We start from the raw sequence: 18,657 nt of genomic DNA, 5'->3' as shown, positions 1-18,657 counted from the left end.
TTCACCCAGGTGGGTGCGTGAAATTGTCCACAGGTATGAAGGTCATGTGAGTGTATGATGACCTGTATTGGACTGAAAGCCTTCTGGGTAGACTCTAGACCCTTCCCACTCCCCGATCACAATAAAAATCGTCACAGAAGAAAATACAGCTTTCAGTAAGTTAATTTTCAGTACGTTAACTCAGCAAAAAAAAAATGTAATGTCCTAAGCTAGCCCGGCTTGTGTGGCCCTCCGCGCCGCTGGAGGCGGCAGGGAGCTCGGTGTGTGTCCGCGGTGTGTTCCCCGCTCCGCGAACGGCTCTCCTTCCTTTTCTCAGTGCAGCGGGAGCAGTATCGGAGTCTAAAGACTTCTCTCCTCCGTGGGAGAACTAACGAGCGCCAAAATGGTCAGTAAACATCACACACACAGCTCCGATAAACACATGTACACACGATTATCTGCCCCTCAGCGCCTGGGACAGTAGGATGGTGGCGGATTCTACACAGTTTCCCCTTGTCACACGTCCGATTTGCCCTCATTCGTCTTACCGCTCTAAATCGCCAGTCCACCTTAAATGCCACGGCTGCTCCATTCAACTGCTAAGGGATTTAAGGTGGATCGGAAAGATTATAGAGAATATTAAAGCTTAATTTGTTTAAAGTGACGCAATGTTATTGTCCACGTTGCCGCGTTTGATAATGCTAAAATCTGTAGTTTTAATTTTAAGTTGACCTGAAATTCGCATGCGTTTCTGTTGGTGTTGAATGTTATAGTTAAAACAACACTAAAATAACCACCTTGTTTACACAGACGATGTATTTTATCCCAGCCACTGTCCATAACAGCACGTTGTAGTTCTCCAACCCACAGACTGCAGTCCTTTTGTAGCTCTGTATACTACGTTTTCGTTTTCCCCATTACGTTGCCCCATTTCACCCTGTCGTCCTATGGTCCGGAGCCCCTCATAGCAGGTTTGATTTGGTGGTGGATCATTCTCAACGTTGCAGTGACACTGACGTGTTGGTGTGTGTAGAACTGGTAAGATTGGATCAGATACAACAATGCTGCTAGAGTTTTTAAATCACTCTTTGTCACTGCTGGATTGAGAATAGTCAGCTGACTAAAAATATTCAGCCGACAGCATTTTGTGATCATGAGAATGTGATGACTAGAGAATGACGGACACAAACAGCAGTGAAAGATGAGGTACTTTGTCTGACTTTTACAATGTGGACCAATGAAGTAGGTGTGTTTGGGAGTGGACAATGAATGGACAGTGTTTACAACTCTAGCAGACCTGCTGTGTCTGATCCAGTCATAAAAACAACACACTAACCCATCACTACCACCACAATGTCACAGCAGCACTCAGAATGAGCCACCACTTTAATCATACCTGCAAAGAAGAACAGAGTAAAAGGGGGCTAGCAATGTATGCAGAGCAACAAATGGATAATATTCTGTAATTGTAGACCTACAGTGCACCCGCAGAGTCATCGACCTGATAAAATGGACAATGAGTGTGGGAACAAGAAAGGCATATTAATGTTTTGGTTGATGGTGGCATATCAAGGTTGTATGAAACTTGTATTGTGTGGTTAAAGTTGACCTTGTCTTTCTCTTACAGGGTTTTGTAAAGGTAGTGAAGAACAAGTCGTATTTCAAGCGGTACCAGGTCAAATACAGAAGGAGACGAGGTAGATATCTGTTTGTAAGGAAAATCATTACAGATTGTGGTTTTAACATGTGTTTCACCTTTTTATATTTTTTACAGTCAAGGCAAAAGTCAGTGTAGCTAGTATAGTTAATACAACAATAGCTTTGATTAGCTTTGCCAATCAAACTAATTATGGCCAGTTCACTAGAGAGTGTGAAAGGGACACAGGAGTGAGGACAGCCGCAGTTTGAAAGGTGGACAGACGGAGCAATTTATAGTCTGTCTTCATGCTGCAGGTTCTAGACCAGTATGTTAGTCAGAAGCAATGAAGTCAAAGGCCACTCTGAGATGAAGCCAAAATCTTGAGGTTTGAAAATCAAGCAACCTTACGTCATTGAGTTTTAAATAATTGTGTCCTATTAAGTATTTTCCAACTGTCCACTATATTGTGAGGAGAAATTTTACTTCTTACCACACAGATACTTCTTAATACACAGAGCCAGTTTGTGTGAAATAATCTTGAGAGCTCATCATTTGATTGTATTCTGTACAAACTCTTACATTGATTATGCTTGCATTTTTTCATCTGACTGTTTTAAACAGAGGGAAAGACCGACTTCTTTGCTCGTAAACGTCTTGTGATCCAAGATAAGAACAAGTACAACACACCCAAATACAGGATTATCGTTAGATTCTCCAACAGGGATATTGTTTGCCAGGTAAGTTCACATGAATCGGGAGGTTTCTGGACTCAGAAGACTCTCATTTGATGAATTCTATATTATTACTAGTTTTATCTGACGAATTTAAATGGATAAGTATTTGTCCGTTTCTTGTCCAGATCGCGTACGCCAAGATCGAGGGTGACGTGATCGTCTGCGCTGCTTATTCTCACGAATTGCCAAAGTATGGCGTCTCTGTGGGTTTGACAAACTATGCTGCGGCTTACTGCACTGGTCTGCTGTTAGCTCGCCGGGTAAGAGTTCTTAGAGAAAACAAGCTTCTCCAATGTGTTTAGCTATTGTAAATATTAGTTTATAATTTGGAATGTAGATAAATATCATATATCACTGATGTAGCAATTTTATCACTGAAATGAAAATTCTGGTTATTTTTCAGTGTAAAAATATTTGTCTATACTACATTTTGTAAATAGCACCAAATAAATAAAGGTGAATATAACATGTATATGCCTATTAACATTTCTACTGTTATTCCTCTGCAGCTGTTGAATAAGTTTGGTCTGGATAAGGTTTATGAGGGTCAGGTGGAGGTGACCGGTGAGGAGTTTAATGTGGAGAGTATTGATGGACAACCAGGAGCATTTACCTGCTACTTGGATGCCGGCCTCACAAGAACCACCACTGGAAACAAAGTTTTTGGAGCTGTTAAAGGAGCAGTGGATGGAGGACTGTCCATCCCTCACAGGTTAGAAATTGTGATGCGTCAAATTAAATGGCACAGGTTACTCATGTCTTGAGTAATTGTAAAGTTAGTTTAGGACTTGGTTTAATCCAAACTAACAACATAAAGCTAGTGCCATTTTAGCTGTTTGTATAAAGCCTAGGGCCTGTTTAGTGTGTAGCTGTGCATGTATAAAAACTCGAGCTTGAGGCATTTAATCGGACCACTGCCACAAACACGCTGACTTGTTTTCTCCTGGGTTTATTCAGCTTCTTGATGATGATCCTCTTGAACTGAGCACTTGTAGTTGGTCCTTCATTTGCACAGTTGATGTTAAACATCGTTTTCAAGACGGGGCTGAGAGAAGCTTAGGTTTGGTCAGTGTGTGGTTTGTTTACAAAAGAGGAGGATCTAGGCATTGGCCCTATCAGGAGTTGTCAGGATTGATTCCAGGTGCTGCATCAAAAAAAAAGAGGGGGGGCGGGTAAAAAGCTGCCATCAGCACTTTTCAGGAGAATGTGGTAAAGGTCGGTGATTTGACAATAAATATAGGACACTAGAGCAAGTATTCAGTGATTTTAATGTTTACAGATTTAGACAGTAAGGAAATCACTGATTGGAATATGATTATTAGGTATTATTGAAGTGCTGTGATTCTTTCTGGCCACAGTTTGTTTACATTGGATGTTTAATGTCAGCTTAAACTTCTAAGAGAATATTTTTTAATTAGAAATTTTAGACCATATTTAAATACAACATGGACAACCAAATAAAACATAAAAAAAAACCTCAGATTAAGCTTTGGAAAAAATGTGAGTGCTTAAGTTCTTTTAATCTGGAACTGTTGCATTTTATCAGTTAATATCTAAGAGAAAATGTAAAATGACAGATTCCAAAGAGGAAATAAATTCAATATGAAAGTTATATTATATATTTCTGTTTTTTTTTTTTTTTTGTATATGCAGCACAAAGCGGTTCCCAGGGTATGACCCTGAAAGCAAAGAGTTCAACGCTGAGGTTCACAGGAAGCACATCATGGGCCTGAACATCTCAGAGTACATGAGCGCCTTGGTGGAGGAGGATGAGGAGGCGTACAAGAAACAGTTCTCACGCTACATCAAGAATGGAGTTACTCCTGAATCGGTAAGAAAAATCAGACGGGATATGTATTTCTCAAATATAGAATGGGCTTCTGTCATTTTTGACCTTGTGGCTATTTGTCGTTTAACCTTTTAAAGCTCCATAAAGAATGTCAAAAGCTGAATTTTCTCTGCTTTTGCTGTTAGTTACCAGTATCATTATCAGAAAACGCACTATGAAATTAGATTACTCAACCACACCACACACTTTAGATCAGCCTTCTAGATTCAGTGCAAAAATAATCAAACCTAAGCTGTTGGACTACAACATTCTTAAGGCACAACTGATCATGAGAGTTTTATCCCCTCTTCGATTTTTCAGCTTCTTGATGATGATCCTCTTGAACTGAGCACTTGTAGTTGGTCCTTCATTTGCACAGTTGATGTTAAACATCGTTTTCAAGACGGGGCTGAGAGAAGCAGTGTGTAGATGTGACAGTTCACTTTGTAACAAATAGATTTCAGCGATTGATTTGGCCAACAATTTGTTAGTAGTTGAGTAACATGTAAAATAACGTTGATTCGGAATGTGTGGCTGTTTCAGGTGGAGGAAATGTACAAAAAAGCTCATGCTAGCATTCGTGAGAACCCAGTTCATGAGAAGAAACCTCAGAGAGAAATCAAAAAGAAGAGGTGAGTTCAGCCTTTATATTGTCTGTGTATGTTTGTGTGTGAGGTGTGTTCAATCAGTAATGAGATACTTGTTTATTTGCAGGTGGAACCGTAAGAAGCTGACTCTGGGTCAGAGGAAGGACCGTGTGGCTCAGAAAAAGGCCAGTTTCCTCAGAGCTCAGGAACCTGCTGACGATGAGTGAAGAGACAGACCTCCTCTTGCTCCAAAGACAATAGGCGCCTTTTCCAAATAAAATATTTGGAAAGAACATTGTGTTATCTTTTTATGTAATTGTTGCATTTGGGCCAAACCTCATTTTGCCAGAATGGTCCTGTAACAAGAGAAGGAAAAAAATCTGGCATGTTTTCATAATTCCATTCGCTAGTTGACAGGAATACTCGGTTCACTGTGAAATATTGGTTGGAGAAAAAAGAAAATGGGGGTTAAATTCTTAAATGCTTATATTAAAATGTTATCAGGATTGTTTCATCTGTAGTGAATAGCTAATACCAAACGAGCTTTGACATTGATTTAGCCCTTCAGGAGTCAAACTAGCAGCCTACCGTGAACTGCTAACTGAGAAATAACAGGATGTACAACTGGGATCAACTTTATCCAAATACTAGGCAGAAGCAAGAGAAAAGGAAACCTAGGGCAGTTAAGTGCAACAAAACACTTTAATGTGCAAAGTCATGCATTTTATACTTTAAAATGTAAAATAGAAACATTTTCATCATTTCATCTTCAAATCAGCAGCAATGACTTTCAGCAATGAATCGTTTTTAAATGATTGCACGAGAAAAACGGACTGGAGATACAAAACTGACAAAAAAAAAAACCCAGTCAAAATAGTTGTCCATTTCTTCTTTCCAGCACGTGGTCAGACTTAATGCTGCACTTTTCATATGAAATTAGACATTTCAGCACCAGCATGAACCTGACAAACCAAAAAGGATGACCATACAAACAGCAATGGCATTATATGCCAGGGATCTTCCACAAAGTTGGTTTCCAGACAATGCCTATTAAAACTTGTGGATTTGAAATTGGACTCATTATCTAGCTAAACTTAAACTAGTTTCTTACCTGTAACATTGGCCATTTTATCAGAAACACATACCATAATGGTGCACCATGTAGAGACCACTATTCATTTGTCATTTCCAGTCATGGACACTGCACAAGATATTTAGTTTTTAGTGTTAGGAAGAACAGCTGAAAAACATTTAACAGCTACATATAATACAGAGAAACAACTGAAACCTTGAGGTAAGCCCTCCATCCCCCCTTTCAGACCCATAGTGTTGAGCTGTTCTCTCTGTGGACGGACGTACAATCAGCTGTGGAAGCGATCAGACATTAAACAAGTGGAGCTTGATTGTTCTCTAACAAAGATGGAAAGCTTTAAAGGCCACATTCACAATTGGAATCAATCCAATGTTTTCCATGTGACTGGAAATTTTAAAAAATGCAAACTGAATTCTGACCATTATAATTAGCTGTAGATAAATGAGTGTTTCTCATAAAATGACCATAGCATGTAGGTAGAGAGTAAATCTCAGCAAAGTGTAAATTCCTGGGTCAGCAATCGTGTCTTTTTGGCCCCCTATCGGCCATGTACTTAAAAATTGACTGGTGACATGCATTCCAAGGCATACTGACAATCTCACTAGAAATCCAAAATAACATGAGAATAACGAGACCTGTACAATCCGTCACAGCTTGTGGTTAGTATCCTTCAGCATTCTGTACGTCAGGTTTTCATCCAAGAATGGATGGAAAAAAATCTACAGCTTCCCCTTCACAACACTTGAAGGAACTGTTTAAAATTAGCATGATCAGTGATCACGTGTGTATGGCACCATTTGGTCTGCAGACGTTACAAACGCAAATACAAATGGATGTGCTACATACATACCTACATACGTACTTGCAAACATGATTGGCAACAAATATGAGAAGGTATGTGTATTCAAACTCCTCCACCTCCTCTTTCTTCTAAAAGAGCAGTGGACTGGTTCACAGTGCTACACTGAGCCTACAGCACTTTTCAGCTTCTGGTTGCCTGCTCAAAGCCTCAGGTCCCTTCAATACACAAAAGAAATGAGCAGAATTCTGTCCCATGATCATATCTGTGGAGTCCTGGGGCATCCATTTGTGGTCCTGGAGGTACTTATCTTTTGGCACACCCTTAGAAATAAGGTCCACAGTAGCTGGCTTATTTAAAGGCAATTGTAAATGTGTTGAAACATTTGTATAATTCACTGGTTTGTATGTAATGTGAATTTCACAGGGTTTGAGATGAATACACTGCCTGAGACACTGTTCTGGGAAGAAATCTGTTTTTTAAAAAACATTTATGAACGTCATTTTAAGTCAAACGACCCCCTAAATTACTTTTTTTGGTTTTGAAAAAGTGGTGAGATTCTCGTACATTGTTTAGTCAGCACATGGGCTTATGGCTGACTTTGTGAAATGTCTGTTTGGCAACTATCTGCTGAGTTGAAGAAGGGATATTTTATGTTCTTTTATGGTTCTCCAGGACCAGGTATGGATATTTCTATTTTTATGTATGCACTTTTCCTGTCCATTAGGACTGGGGCTCTCAAAATTAGTCCTGAGGAAGCACTCATCTGCACAGTTTCAAATTTTCTCTGCCCCAACACATCCCCCATGCCCCCAGATCCACCTAATAAGAAATGGGCTTGATTATTAGACAATGTGCTGTAGGGTTATCAATGAGTATTTTGAAAACTATACATATGCATGAATGTATTTATAACATGGTCACCCCAATGTGGGGTACCCACTCTATGGAGCATAAGCTGATTCAATCAGGAACTACAAAGCAGTTGACTCATCATCTCATGTGAGTTATGCTTTATAGAAAACATGGAAAAAATAAATAATCACTTTTGTTGACGCTTTTATGTTATTTGTCATGATAAAAATAACCAGCTCGCTGGCATAACACGATCTGGGACTAATCACCATTTTCCGGAAGCCTCATTGAGCTGGGGCAGAGAAAACCCAAAACCAAGGGCCCTCTGATCTCTCAGGACTTTGAAAGGTCTGCATTAGGAGTCCTTGGTGTGTGAGATCTGTTTCCACAGCAGGGTTTTGAGGTTGTTGAGGATGAGCGAGTGCTCTATCTCCATGTGCTGAGCTGAGCCCCTGAGGGCCATGCAGGCGTACAGCTGCTTCTCCAGCTCTGGGAAAAGGTGTGAGGGCACACCCCAGAGAAGGTAGTCTTTCAGTGCCTCGCAGGCCCTGGCCAGGTTGGGTTTGCTGACCTGCGGTGAGCAGCGTCCCTGGTCGAGGTCACAGGACGTTCTGCAGTCCACTCCGTACACACAGTCTTCATCCTGGTGGCAGCGCTGCTGCTTCATGATGCTGCGGAAAGCCTCCTCGGGGACGACTAGCTGAGCGTCCACCAAGCGCAGGTCGTACCGTTCTGTGAAGCCAAAACTCTCTGGGCGCATGTCGCACACAAGGAAGCTGCCAAACGGGCCGTGAAACACATCCTCCACCAGCTCCAGCAAACCAATAGAAATCTTCGCCTTCCTTGGCCACGATGGTGCGAACCACTGGTCCAGGCTTCGCCGGAAGCCTGGGAGATGATATATTTGGATTGATAAGATGATATGTTAGGGAACAAAATGATATTACAAAATATATCAGAAGATTACAAAATGGATATAGGTTTATTTATGTTATGTCAGGACAATGGCATAATATCCTAATATGTGATGTTATCAGTACAGGATGTGGGGAAAAAAGTAAATAAATAAATCAACTCCTGCCACCTTCCAAAAGTTACAAAGTGCAGTTTCTGCAGTGCTGAGCCTAAAGTAGTAAACATCAGAAGCTCTTATCTCCCTATTACAGGTCAGTGAAACTTCACAATGATTCCGAAGCTCAAATTATAAGGTAAAATACTACCTAGTGTTACTTTAAATGCTACATATGTGCTTTATTGTCCACTCTAACCTGAGGGGATCCAGAGTTCCATGGGCCAGGGAAGACTGATGCCGTATAGTGGTGTGTACAGGACCCTCTCCACCACATACAGATCACCGCAGAAGCCCAGCAGCTTGGGAGTGTGTTCACGGTCCTGCAAGACCACCGCCAGGAGGACCTCGTTGAGCTGGAGCAGAGCCCATGCTGATTTCGCCTCTGGGAGAGAGATGTGGCCGTCTTTGTTGCTATCAGCGACAGACAGGATCAGAGCCACTAAACCAGGCAGGTTGGCTTGCTCTCCCACTTTCGCCTGAAGATCAGAGCAAATGGAATGATTAAAAAATATTTTTGGGGAGTAGAACGTTATCCAGCTGATTATTTCAGCTAATATTTAGGAGCCATGGAGTTTTTAGTATCTAATAACTACAGTGTAAAACACAAGTACATCAAACTTAGTGGAATTTCTGGCTCTTTAAAATTACCATCAGAAATAGTTCCATAAAGATATCCAAAGTATTACACAAGGTTATAAAAATTACACAAATATTTAGAGACCACACCTTCAGGTGGCTGGAAACCATCTCCTTGAACTTCTCTACAGATGTTCCTCGAGTCGGTTTCTCAAAAAGCCCTGACTCCTTCCTTGGCTCCAGCTCTTCTCCCAGTTCATAATGCAGCACATCGTCCAGCTGACACTTTATAACTCCGTCCACGTCCCCCCAGCTTCCTGTATACACCTGACATCACACGTCACATGTCAGTTGTTGTCTCGTTGCTTGTTGACATGGCAAGAAATCAAAGGACCACAGGGAATAAATCAGGTTTAGTCATCTCAGCTCTTTGCTTTCTGCCTCATGAGCACTCACCTGATTGTTGGGTTTACTGGAGAGACATCTCCCAAAATAAAGTGAGCCTTTCTCACACAGACTGTTGCAGGCAGAGCCATCAATCACTCCTTTACTGTACTTATCACACTAGAAAGAGGAAGTTGAAAATATATTAATGCAAATTGAATAAGTATTAAATTAATACACTCCTGGTGTCTGTGTGGGTTTCTTCCCACAGTCCAAAAACACACATTGGTAGGTGAATTGGTGACTCAAAAATGTCCATAGGTGTGAGTAAGTGTGTGTGTGTGTGTTGCCCTGTGAAGGACTGGCGCCCCCTGCAGGGTGTATTCCTGCCTTGTGCCCAATGAAATTTCAGTGGAGGCTCCGGACCCACCGTGACCCTAAACTAAATAAGCAGTTACAGATAATAAATGAATGATAAATGAGTACATATTACATAAAAATTATTAATACACATTAATTCTCTATATAGATTTATAAACATAAAAAAGCAAAAACTGTATTTATATCAATATTTTCAAGAGATTTAAAGAAATCCTCCAGTGTTATTCAGCTTGTAGCTTCAATATTGCCATAAACAATCATTTTAGTTTTTTTTGCTGGTGGGAAGAATTGGGGGGTGGACACACGAGGTAAGGTTTGAACCCAGGACCCCAAGGCAGGAACTGTGTGGTAGGGACACCACCCGAACAAACATTAATTCAATTCATTCATGTAATTGTCTGTAACTGCTTATCCAGTTCAGGGTTGTGGTAGGTCCGGAGCCTACCCAGAATCACTGGGCGCATGCAGGAACACAACCTGGAGCCAGTCCTTCACAGGACACACACACACACACACACAAATATTAAATATTGACATATATTATTTAAATATTGACAATTATATTTAAATATTGACATAGTAATAGTAACATAAATAACACTCACGATGTTGCTCTGACATTCTCGTCCTCGGCACAGTTCTGTGTAAGAGGAATACTGCACATAAATCACCCAACTGCCCACAAACACGGCCAGCCAGGTCAGGAACAGATACTTCACCCGGACATGGGACAGCCGTACCTGGACAAAACAATGTACAAATGGTTATCACAGTAAAAACGCACTTATTTTCATTTATAATTTTGTTGTGTAGTTGGGGGTGAATGAACACATGTTTTTTTTTTTGATAGAATTCTGCAGGCACTTAACATTTTATGTAAAGATGAAAAAAAGTTAACCCTAACCCTAGCTGCACACCACTTCAGCTTTGTGTGTGTGCTGGGTCAATGACCATTCAATAGCAGCTTAATACACTGTAATTTACTCTCACTGACCTACAGCCTGGGGCAGCTTTAACTGGCCTTTACTGAACGTACAATTCACTTCATTCAATGAACTCACAGCCCAAGCTCTTTACGGCTAACAGTCATTTTTGCTTTATAACACTAATAAGTCACATATTTTAGTAATATTTGTAAAAACATTTTTTGCTGTCATAATGTAAACTCACGCCTTGCACTGTGATGAGATTACTAATATTAATATCTGTGCCCAGGATCAATAACCCAATCTAGTTTAATTCTGGATCTAAATCAAATAAACAAATCTAAACAGAGCTCAACAAAATTAATTACATTTTACTTATAAATTCTCCTGTAGTACCAACATTAACCACCAGGAGGGTCAAGAGTACACACCTTTATAGGCATTTATAAAGCTGTTGATCTCAGCAGCATTAATGTGGTTTCATTCAAATTGAATGTGGCCTTCTCATTTAACCTAAGATATTAACACAACTCCCCATATAAAGAGCCTAATATATTACTAAACACAAATCAGCCATAACATTAAAATTACCTCCTTGTTTCTACACTCATTGTGCCATTTTATCTGTCCCTCTGACCTTACAGGAGCACCTTGTAGCTCAAAAATTATAGACTGTATTCTGTAGCTCTTCATACTTTCTTAGCCACCTTTCACCCTGTTCCTCAATGGCCAGGACCCCCACAGAGCAGGTATTATTTTGGGTGGTGGATCATTCTCAGTGCTACAGTGATACACACAGAGTTGTGTGTTGTGCTGGTACACTCACTAACACACCACCACCACGTCAGTGTCACTGCAGTACTGAGAATGATCCACCACCAAATAATACTAGCTCCATGGGGGTCCTGACCATTGATGTGGACTAAAAATAGACGCTGACGGTAGAAAGAAGGAGGGGGATTTAATGTTATGTCTGATCAGGGTATATGTGTGTGTGGAAATCTAATACAGTACTGTAACTGCTAAACATTGACACAGAACACTTGCCAGGTTTATAATGAAAGAGCCAAAGAAACACAGTAATCCAGAGTGATGTGGACAAACAGGAACACACTTGAGACAAAAAACATCAGTCAGTTAAAGGCTTGTTCCACTACAAACACACACTATAATTTTGCTGTACTCTGGCTGCTTGGAAGAATTCAGGCACAATTCAGCCCAAGCTGGCAGAGAGCTGCACAGTCATGTGATGGTGGTTTTGTTTTGGGACAGAGAAGTGAAAGCCAATATCCCAAAACATTTAAAAAGCTGTTTACAGTGCAAACGTTTTAGGCACCAGGGATTGAGATTTAAAAAGCTATTTATCTGAGCAGTATGTGTTTATTGCTAAAAACAAACAAACAACACCCAACACATAATAAAACCAAATAACATGATTTACATTATTTATATCTCAACACTTGTGTTATATTTCAGTTAACCAGCCTTCAATAACTGTGCTGATGTGATTTTTCCATGTGAAATCTACAGATGCGTTTATAGAAATATTAACTCTAGTATAGGGCTATATAACCTCTGTGAGGAGTGTGGAGTGTTCTCCCTGTGTACGTGTGGGTTTCCTCCGGGTGCTCGGGTTTCCTCCGGGTGCTCGGGTTTCCTCCCACATTTCAAAAACACACGTTGGTAGGTGGATTGGCGACTCAAAATAAGTGTCCGTAGGTGTGAGTGTGTGAGTGAATATGTGTGTGTGTGTGTGTCTGTGTTGCCCTGTGAAGGACTGGTGTCCCCTCCAGGGTGTATTCTCACCTTGCGCTCAATAATTCCAGGTAGGCTCTGGACCCACCGCGACCCTGAACTGGATAAGCGCTTACAGATAAAGAATGAATGAATGAATGAAGGAACTCTAGTATATGACTTGTTCTTTGCATTTTCAGAAATAGAAAACCTATTGTAAACGGTCTTAATGTAAAAGTTTTGTGAAAGGTTCTATCGTAAAAAAAAAATCGTATTTGTTGCTCACAGCAACATATTTTATTTGCTATTGTCGGCACTGCTATATTACATACTATACAGAATGAGACACACACCTGTGGATAATTTCACACACTCACCCAGTCGCTCGCACTCTCTCTCACACACACACACAAACACACACACCCGAGTGACCCAAGCAGAGGATCCAATGTAGCTGAGTAATCCCCCAAGAACAAACTGAGTGTGTTACTCTTAAGTTATTTATTCAGTGTTTAATAATTCTGTCCAAGTACATTCTTTAACCCAGAGAACTGCGGCAAAGAAATCTGTAATGCAGATGTTTCAGAAACAAGGAATAGAGCCATAAGGATGGGTCACTCTGAGAAACAATAATCCTAACCATAAATGTGTCGTATAACCTTATTTATGTGGGTCGGGCTGCAGCATGCCAACAATCATACATTTCTGCAGTCTGTGAAGCAAGGAGTTCACAGAGGACACCAATGAAGAACTACACCCAAAAAAGATGTGTATAAATGAATAGACATTTTCCATAATTTGAAAATCCACATTTATTCAACGTTCTCTTTAATGTTTTGGGGGAAGTAAATGGCTCTGTGTAACAGTAATGATTAAATGAGGATATAATTTGACTTTTGTATTTCACTTTTTAATAGCAATCTCCATTATTTTATGTTAAACTTAATCGATTACAACCAAATTAAATGCTTCATCCATCTATCACTTTAAAAATGACATTCTCCCTATTTTATTCAAATGAACACAGTTCATTTTTTTTGACAAGTGTGTATCTTTGACACAGCAGAAACTCTGTTATTTAGCCATTTTTGTTTGGTTCTCTTTTTTCTCCGTTTTTACTCAGCGCTCTTATTTCTCTGTGCTGTTTTGCTGCGTTTAACCCCGTCTCATATAAACGAGGGTCCAGCGCTGTGATTGGACAGACTCAGACCAGGGGGCGGGGCAATTCTAAAGTCTCTGTGCTTGACGTCAGAAACAGAGCAGAATCAGAATCGCTTTCTTTATCCCATGTTTTCTTACTTAGGCACCACACAGAAATCTGATTGGTTGTTTCATTTCATATTGTGGTGGTGAGTGCTCTCCAGATCTCCACATTAATGTGCTAATGAACTCAATAAAGCTTCTTTCTACCAAGCCAGAAAGTAAATATATTCCTTACAGCTGATCTGTTTGCATGAAGCCAACAAATGCACTCAGTGAACTTAAGTGCCATAGAAACGGCTCTAAACATTCAGCTGAGTCATTTCTCTAGCAGCCAAAGTCAAGTCCAGCTCTGGACCTGGTTACCAGGCCTAAATCCAATTCAGAGCACTTTGTGGAACTTGAGGCCCAAGAGATTTGGCTACATTTATTTCACACCCTTCACAACTTCTTCTACAGCAGAATTTCAGTCCACATGCCTCCAGGCCATGCCAGGTCTATTTAGAGAACACATTCTGCACACAAGCATTACCAGAGGGTTCCACCATGTGTATGTTACCATCTGAAGAGAGATGTATGATGTTTAAATAAAAAAAAATAAATAAAAATAAACCCACATGGTTAGTGCATGTTCACTTTAATGTTTGGACATGGAGTCCACCAACCCACACACTGTGAAACAAGACAACTCAGCCACGTTTTGGTGGGCATTCAATAAAACAAACCATTCTGGTTCTGCTCTACTACACCCCTGGTCCCCAATGCCCTGAGAAAACATCTAAATCTGTGCACTTTGGTTCTAGCCCATTATTTCCTCTCAGAGAGAACATCCAGCAGTGGATAAATCTGTCTGACCACATTCTCCTCTCATTGCTCCCTCTTCCAAGAGCTCCCCATGAATTTTCTGGCCTTTTGTCCAAAGTTTTTAATCAGAGTCAGCACTGGGCTGCAGGCCTCAACTCAGGCAGCATCAGCATCGATTCATCACTTCGCCAATCATGCTTCACTTCTTTAAAATACAAATGCAATATTTTAACTGTAAAACTATAACAGCAACTCTGGCCTTCTGATGCTCTCCTAAAAGCCTGGAGGGGTTTAAATGGCAAACGCAGCTGAATCTCTCTGATATTTATCTCTTCTGTGTGGGCTGCTGTTTGTCATGTGACTCATTACTTCACAGAATACACTAAATATAATAAGGCTTAAATCAAAAAGTCTCGGTAATACCAAGCTCAGTAATACTTTTCTCCACTTTAATGAAAGAATAAAGACTAACCAGTTGGGCAAAGATTGGCAAAACCTGAAACCTGAATATAGTTGTAAAACCTGAAGAACGGTGTGAAGCTAGGTTACAAAAAATATGGTTTATGAATTAGTATCATAACACAGGACTTTAATGATACTCTGAATTATTAAAAATTACAATAATAAAAATTAAAAAATAAAAGCAGAAGGCAACTAAGCCCTTTAATTTGGGTTCATTTTAATGTCACCTATGGATTTAGGCCTAACAAAACAACTTTTCATGTTCATTGCGAATTTAGTCTCTGAGGCAAAGATCTGATTCAGTTTCAAGATTTTGAGTTCACAACACCAGATGAGCCTAGCTTTGCCAAACTCCCATCGGCGGCAAAGGACTTATCCCAACTGTTGCCAATATTTCAGGTCAAATTCAGGTCAATTTTCAAGTATTATTTAAAACAAAGTTGATATATACACTGCAAATATGCCACAGAAAAATTTAATTCAACATGTTTTAACCTATTAGACTCAATCAACGTAAAGAACTGAGTAATGGGGCAATAAAACCTCACAATGACTTGTCTGCAAGCATCTTGCAGCATTTTACGCAAGTTTCATGTACTCCACATTGTGTCTGTCAATAATAATGCAGCTAATGTTGAGCAATATCACAATTGTATGAGCGATACTATTGTCATATTTGTCTCTACTGAGCAGCCCTAGTGTTACTGAAAATGTTGAGGTTGAAAAAGGACAACTTGGACATTGTATATATTAATATACAATTAATTGAAAATTTGTCAAAATCAACATTCACTTCTAACTTCTAATCGACATAATCTTGTTTATATCGATTAAATTGATTATTTTTATTCTGTTATGTCCCCACTGTGTGTTCATGTACTGTCCCTTTAAAACCACACTACCAAGCCTTAGTCATGTGATTCTGCCTCTATCTGCCGCATGGAAGCAGACTAATCGGCCAACCAAGCGACTAGAGCAGCTAGTACCAAAGAAGAACAGTGTATGTGGTTTGGAACAACAAGAGAGGAACAAGCTCCCAGCAACATTAGAAAAATATCCCATATTGAATACTGGATTATATATACACTGTACTAACCTTGTCACTGAACTATGAGTGTCAAAAATTCAAAAACAAAATAATCATTCTTTAATTGTAATTGAGGAAAAAAGCACAATTAATCGAGATACTGATTTGTACTCATATCGCCCAGCACTAATATAAATAATAAATTCATCAATATTTTTACTTCATTTTAAAGTCCTGATTCTAGGTGTGCTGCTGTGGTAGTTATAAACCCAGCTTACCCTCTTCCTCTGAGGAGGATTATTCTTATAGCTGTCACGGATACAGCACACATGGCAACCCTGCTTTACCCCTGCATTCTCAAGAGGAAAACACTGAGGCTGAACCCAGGTCTCCATATGTTTTGAATGATGTGAGCTGAGAGGATCAGTGTAAACAGTAAACAAAGTCACTGATTACATGACTCCAGACAGATGTGTGTGACATTTAAAGAGAAATGGAAAGTATTTCCTTTAAAAGATACCAATAAAGGCAGTGAACTACATTAATTTCAAGTGGATCCAATGCTGCCTAAATTTGACAGAATAATTCATTTTAATCAGCCACATAACTGAAAGACTATAGTCTTTAATATAAAAGATATTAACATAATATTCATTGCAAATATAAGAACAAGTAACTCTGGAGTTTTTTCCTGCTTACCTGAAAGTGGTAAGACTTGCTTATCCAGGCCCGTGGAAACAGACCTCTCGCCATAGCAGAAATTGATCATTTCAGAATAGATGGTGCTGGAGACAGAGAATGGTAGAGAGAAAAAGAAAGAGAAGAAAGAGATTGGGAAGAGGGCAGCAAAAGAAAGAAATAGGGAGGGGAAAGAATAGAGAGGGAGGGGAAAGAATAGAGAGAGAGAGAGAGAGAGAGAGAGAGAGAGAGAGAGAAAGAAAATCAAGTGATGAAACCTGCATTACATTCTCTTATGTTCTTTTAAATTAATTTTACATTAATACAGTGACAGACATTTATATGAACACGTAGAACACTCGCAAAAAAACAAAACAAAACAAAAAAAATAAACAGATTGCTTCATTCCAATGTTACTTTGAGAAACAAAGTTATTCTCATCATTTTTTTAGACATTACTTTACTGTCATTTACGGTTAAAATAATAATAATAAACAAAACAGAAAACCAGCTAATTATTCACATACACAACTCTGTCATTTACATTTACCCTACAAATAAATAATATTCTGTTGTTTTCAAAGTATTTATTGCATGCCATAAATGTCAGAAATAAAACTATAGGCTCTTGAATCTCAATAAGACATATATCTACGAGCATAAGCCAAAATAACACACGAAATTATTATTATTACTATTATTATTTTTAAATGATGAAGTGGGTTTATGTTAGAACTTTCTATTCCACCTTAAACAGTGCAGCGTTTCCATTTAACAGCTACCAGCTTGCAACACACCGTTTAACCGTGACACCACTGCGCCATTTAAGGTGGAACGGACAATTTGAAAAAAAAAAAGCTGGAGAATAAAAATAACACGACAATCTCACCATTAAACAAGCTAATCCACAACATGCGGAACGCCCTCTTTTCTCCATGCTGAGCTTCAAAGAATTGATTTTGGAGGATTTAGACCCAGTTTCATGTCAACATCTCTCACATTCAATCCATTCCTTCGGCGGTGATCACACAACCTTCACTCAATGAAAGCCATTAAAGGCACAGACTCACAAGGGGCCGGGTTTGGCCGACATATACGTCACAAAAAATGCTGTTCTAATTAAAGGTGGTTGGAAAAACTGGTGTGCCAGGTTTCTACTGCCATCTATTGACTAGGGCCAATCTCATACATTTTTGTGTTTATTTTTTTCAATGTAGAGTCTAATAATTATGTATTTATGCAACAAAAACACTCACAAATAAATGGTACATATGCATTTCCGAACTCTATTCTATCGTTTCTAATGAACAAAACATTAAGCAATTTTACATTTAAGAATACAGTACTTTTAAATTACATGAAAGTAAAATAGATGTATACTGCTGAGCTCTGCATGTGACATTCTTCTAAATAAGGTATGCAAACGATGTGGGTGAACATGTGTTGTAGTGACTTAACATCATGGAAACAAATTGTATAATGCATTAGAATTACTTAATTAGGCCATTGAATTTTTCACACAGCTTAATTTATTATAAAGGCATCACCAGAAACTTTTAATCTTAGGCAACCGTAAACTCTACCAGTGTATTTCCAAAGTGCTTCTGTTCACATTTGTGCCGTTTCCTCGTAATTTCCCAGTTTTTACATTAAGATTGTCCCTTTGGGGTGAAATACTTCATACAAGAGGAAATTATTAAACTTTGACCGAGGTACCAGGATTACACTGAAAATATTTTCCTGTCCCGAAATCGAAGTCTTGAAATCCCATGAGGCTGAAATATGGCGAAACCGATATATAATAACCACACAAACTGTGGACATATTATAAAAGCAAAAGGTTTACACAAAATAAAATTATAAATAAAAGAGGATCGCTCTTAAAAATAAAACTACAAA

The 18,657-nt window shown here is 39.3% G+C and overlaps 2 protein-coding genes across 2 annotated transcripts; one reads left to right on the top strand and one right to left on the bottom strand.

The window, feature by feature from the left end:
- The first annotated feature begins 198 nt into the window (after positions 1–198).
- Positions 199–5,054, top strand: LOC136675720 (large ribosomal subunit protein uL18A-like). The gene is made up of 8 exons (XM_066652439.1): positions 199–385; positions 1,607–1,676; positions 2,240–2,355; positions 2,478–2,612; positions 2,862–3,064; positions 4,006–4,183; positions 4,724–4,812; positions 4,895–5,054. The coding sequence occupies exons 1-8, from the start codon at positions 383–385 to the stop codon at positions 4,992–4,994; spliced, it is 894 nt and encodes a 297-aa protein (XP_066508536.1). The 5' UTR covers positions 199–382; the 3' UTR covers positions 4,995–5,054.
- Positions 5,055–5,324: 270 nt separating this feature from the next.
- Positions 5,325–17,804, bottom strand: LOC136675717 (divergent protein kinase domain 1A-like). The gene is made up of 7 exons (XM_066652437.1): positions 17,648–17,804; positions 16,780–16,865; positions 10,533–10,667; positions 9,619–9,726; positions 9,313–9,489; positions 8,783–9,062; positions 5,325–8,402 (listed from the first exon to the last, which is right to left on the bottom strand). Exons 2-7 carry the CDS (start codon positions 16,831–16,833, stop codon positions 7,870–7,872), a joined length of 1,287 nt encoding a protein of 428 aa, XP_066508534.1. The 5' UTR covers positions 16,834–16,865; positions 17,648–17,804; the 3' UTR covers positions 5,325–7,869.
- Positions 17,805–18,657: the final 853 nt, after the last annotated feature.

The sequence above is a fragment of the Hoplias malabaricus genome, chromosome X1 (assembly GCF_029633855.1).
Source record: "Hoplias malabaricus isolate fHopMal1 chromosome X1, fHopMal1.hap1, whole genome shotgun sequence".
Taxonomy (NCBI): domain Eukaryota; kingdom Metazoa; phylum Chordata; class Actinopteri; order Characiformes; family Erythrinidae; genus Hoplias; species Hoplias malabaricus.
Note: the sequence above shows the minus strand (reverse complement) of the source record. Positions and strands in the feature narration are given on the sequence as shown.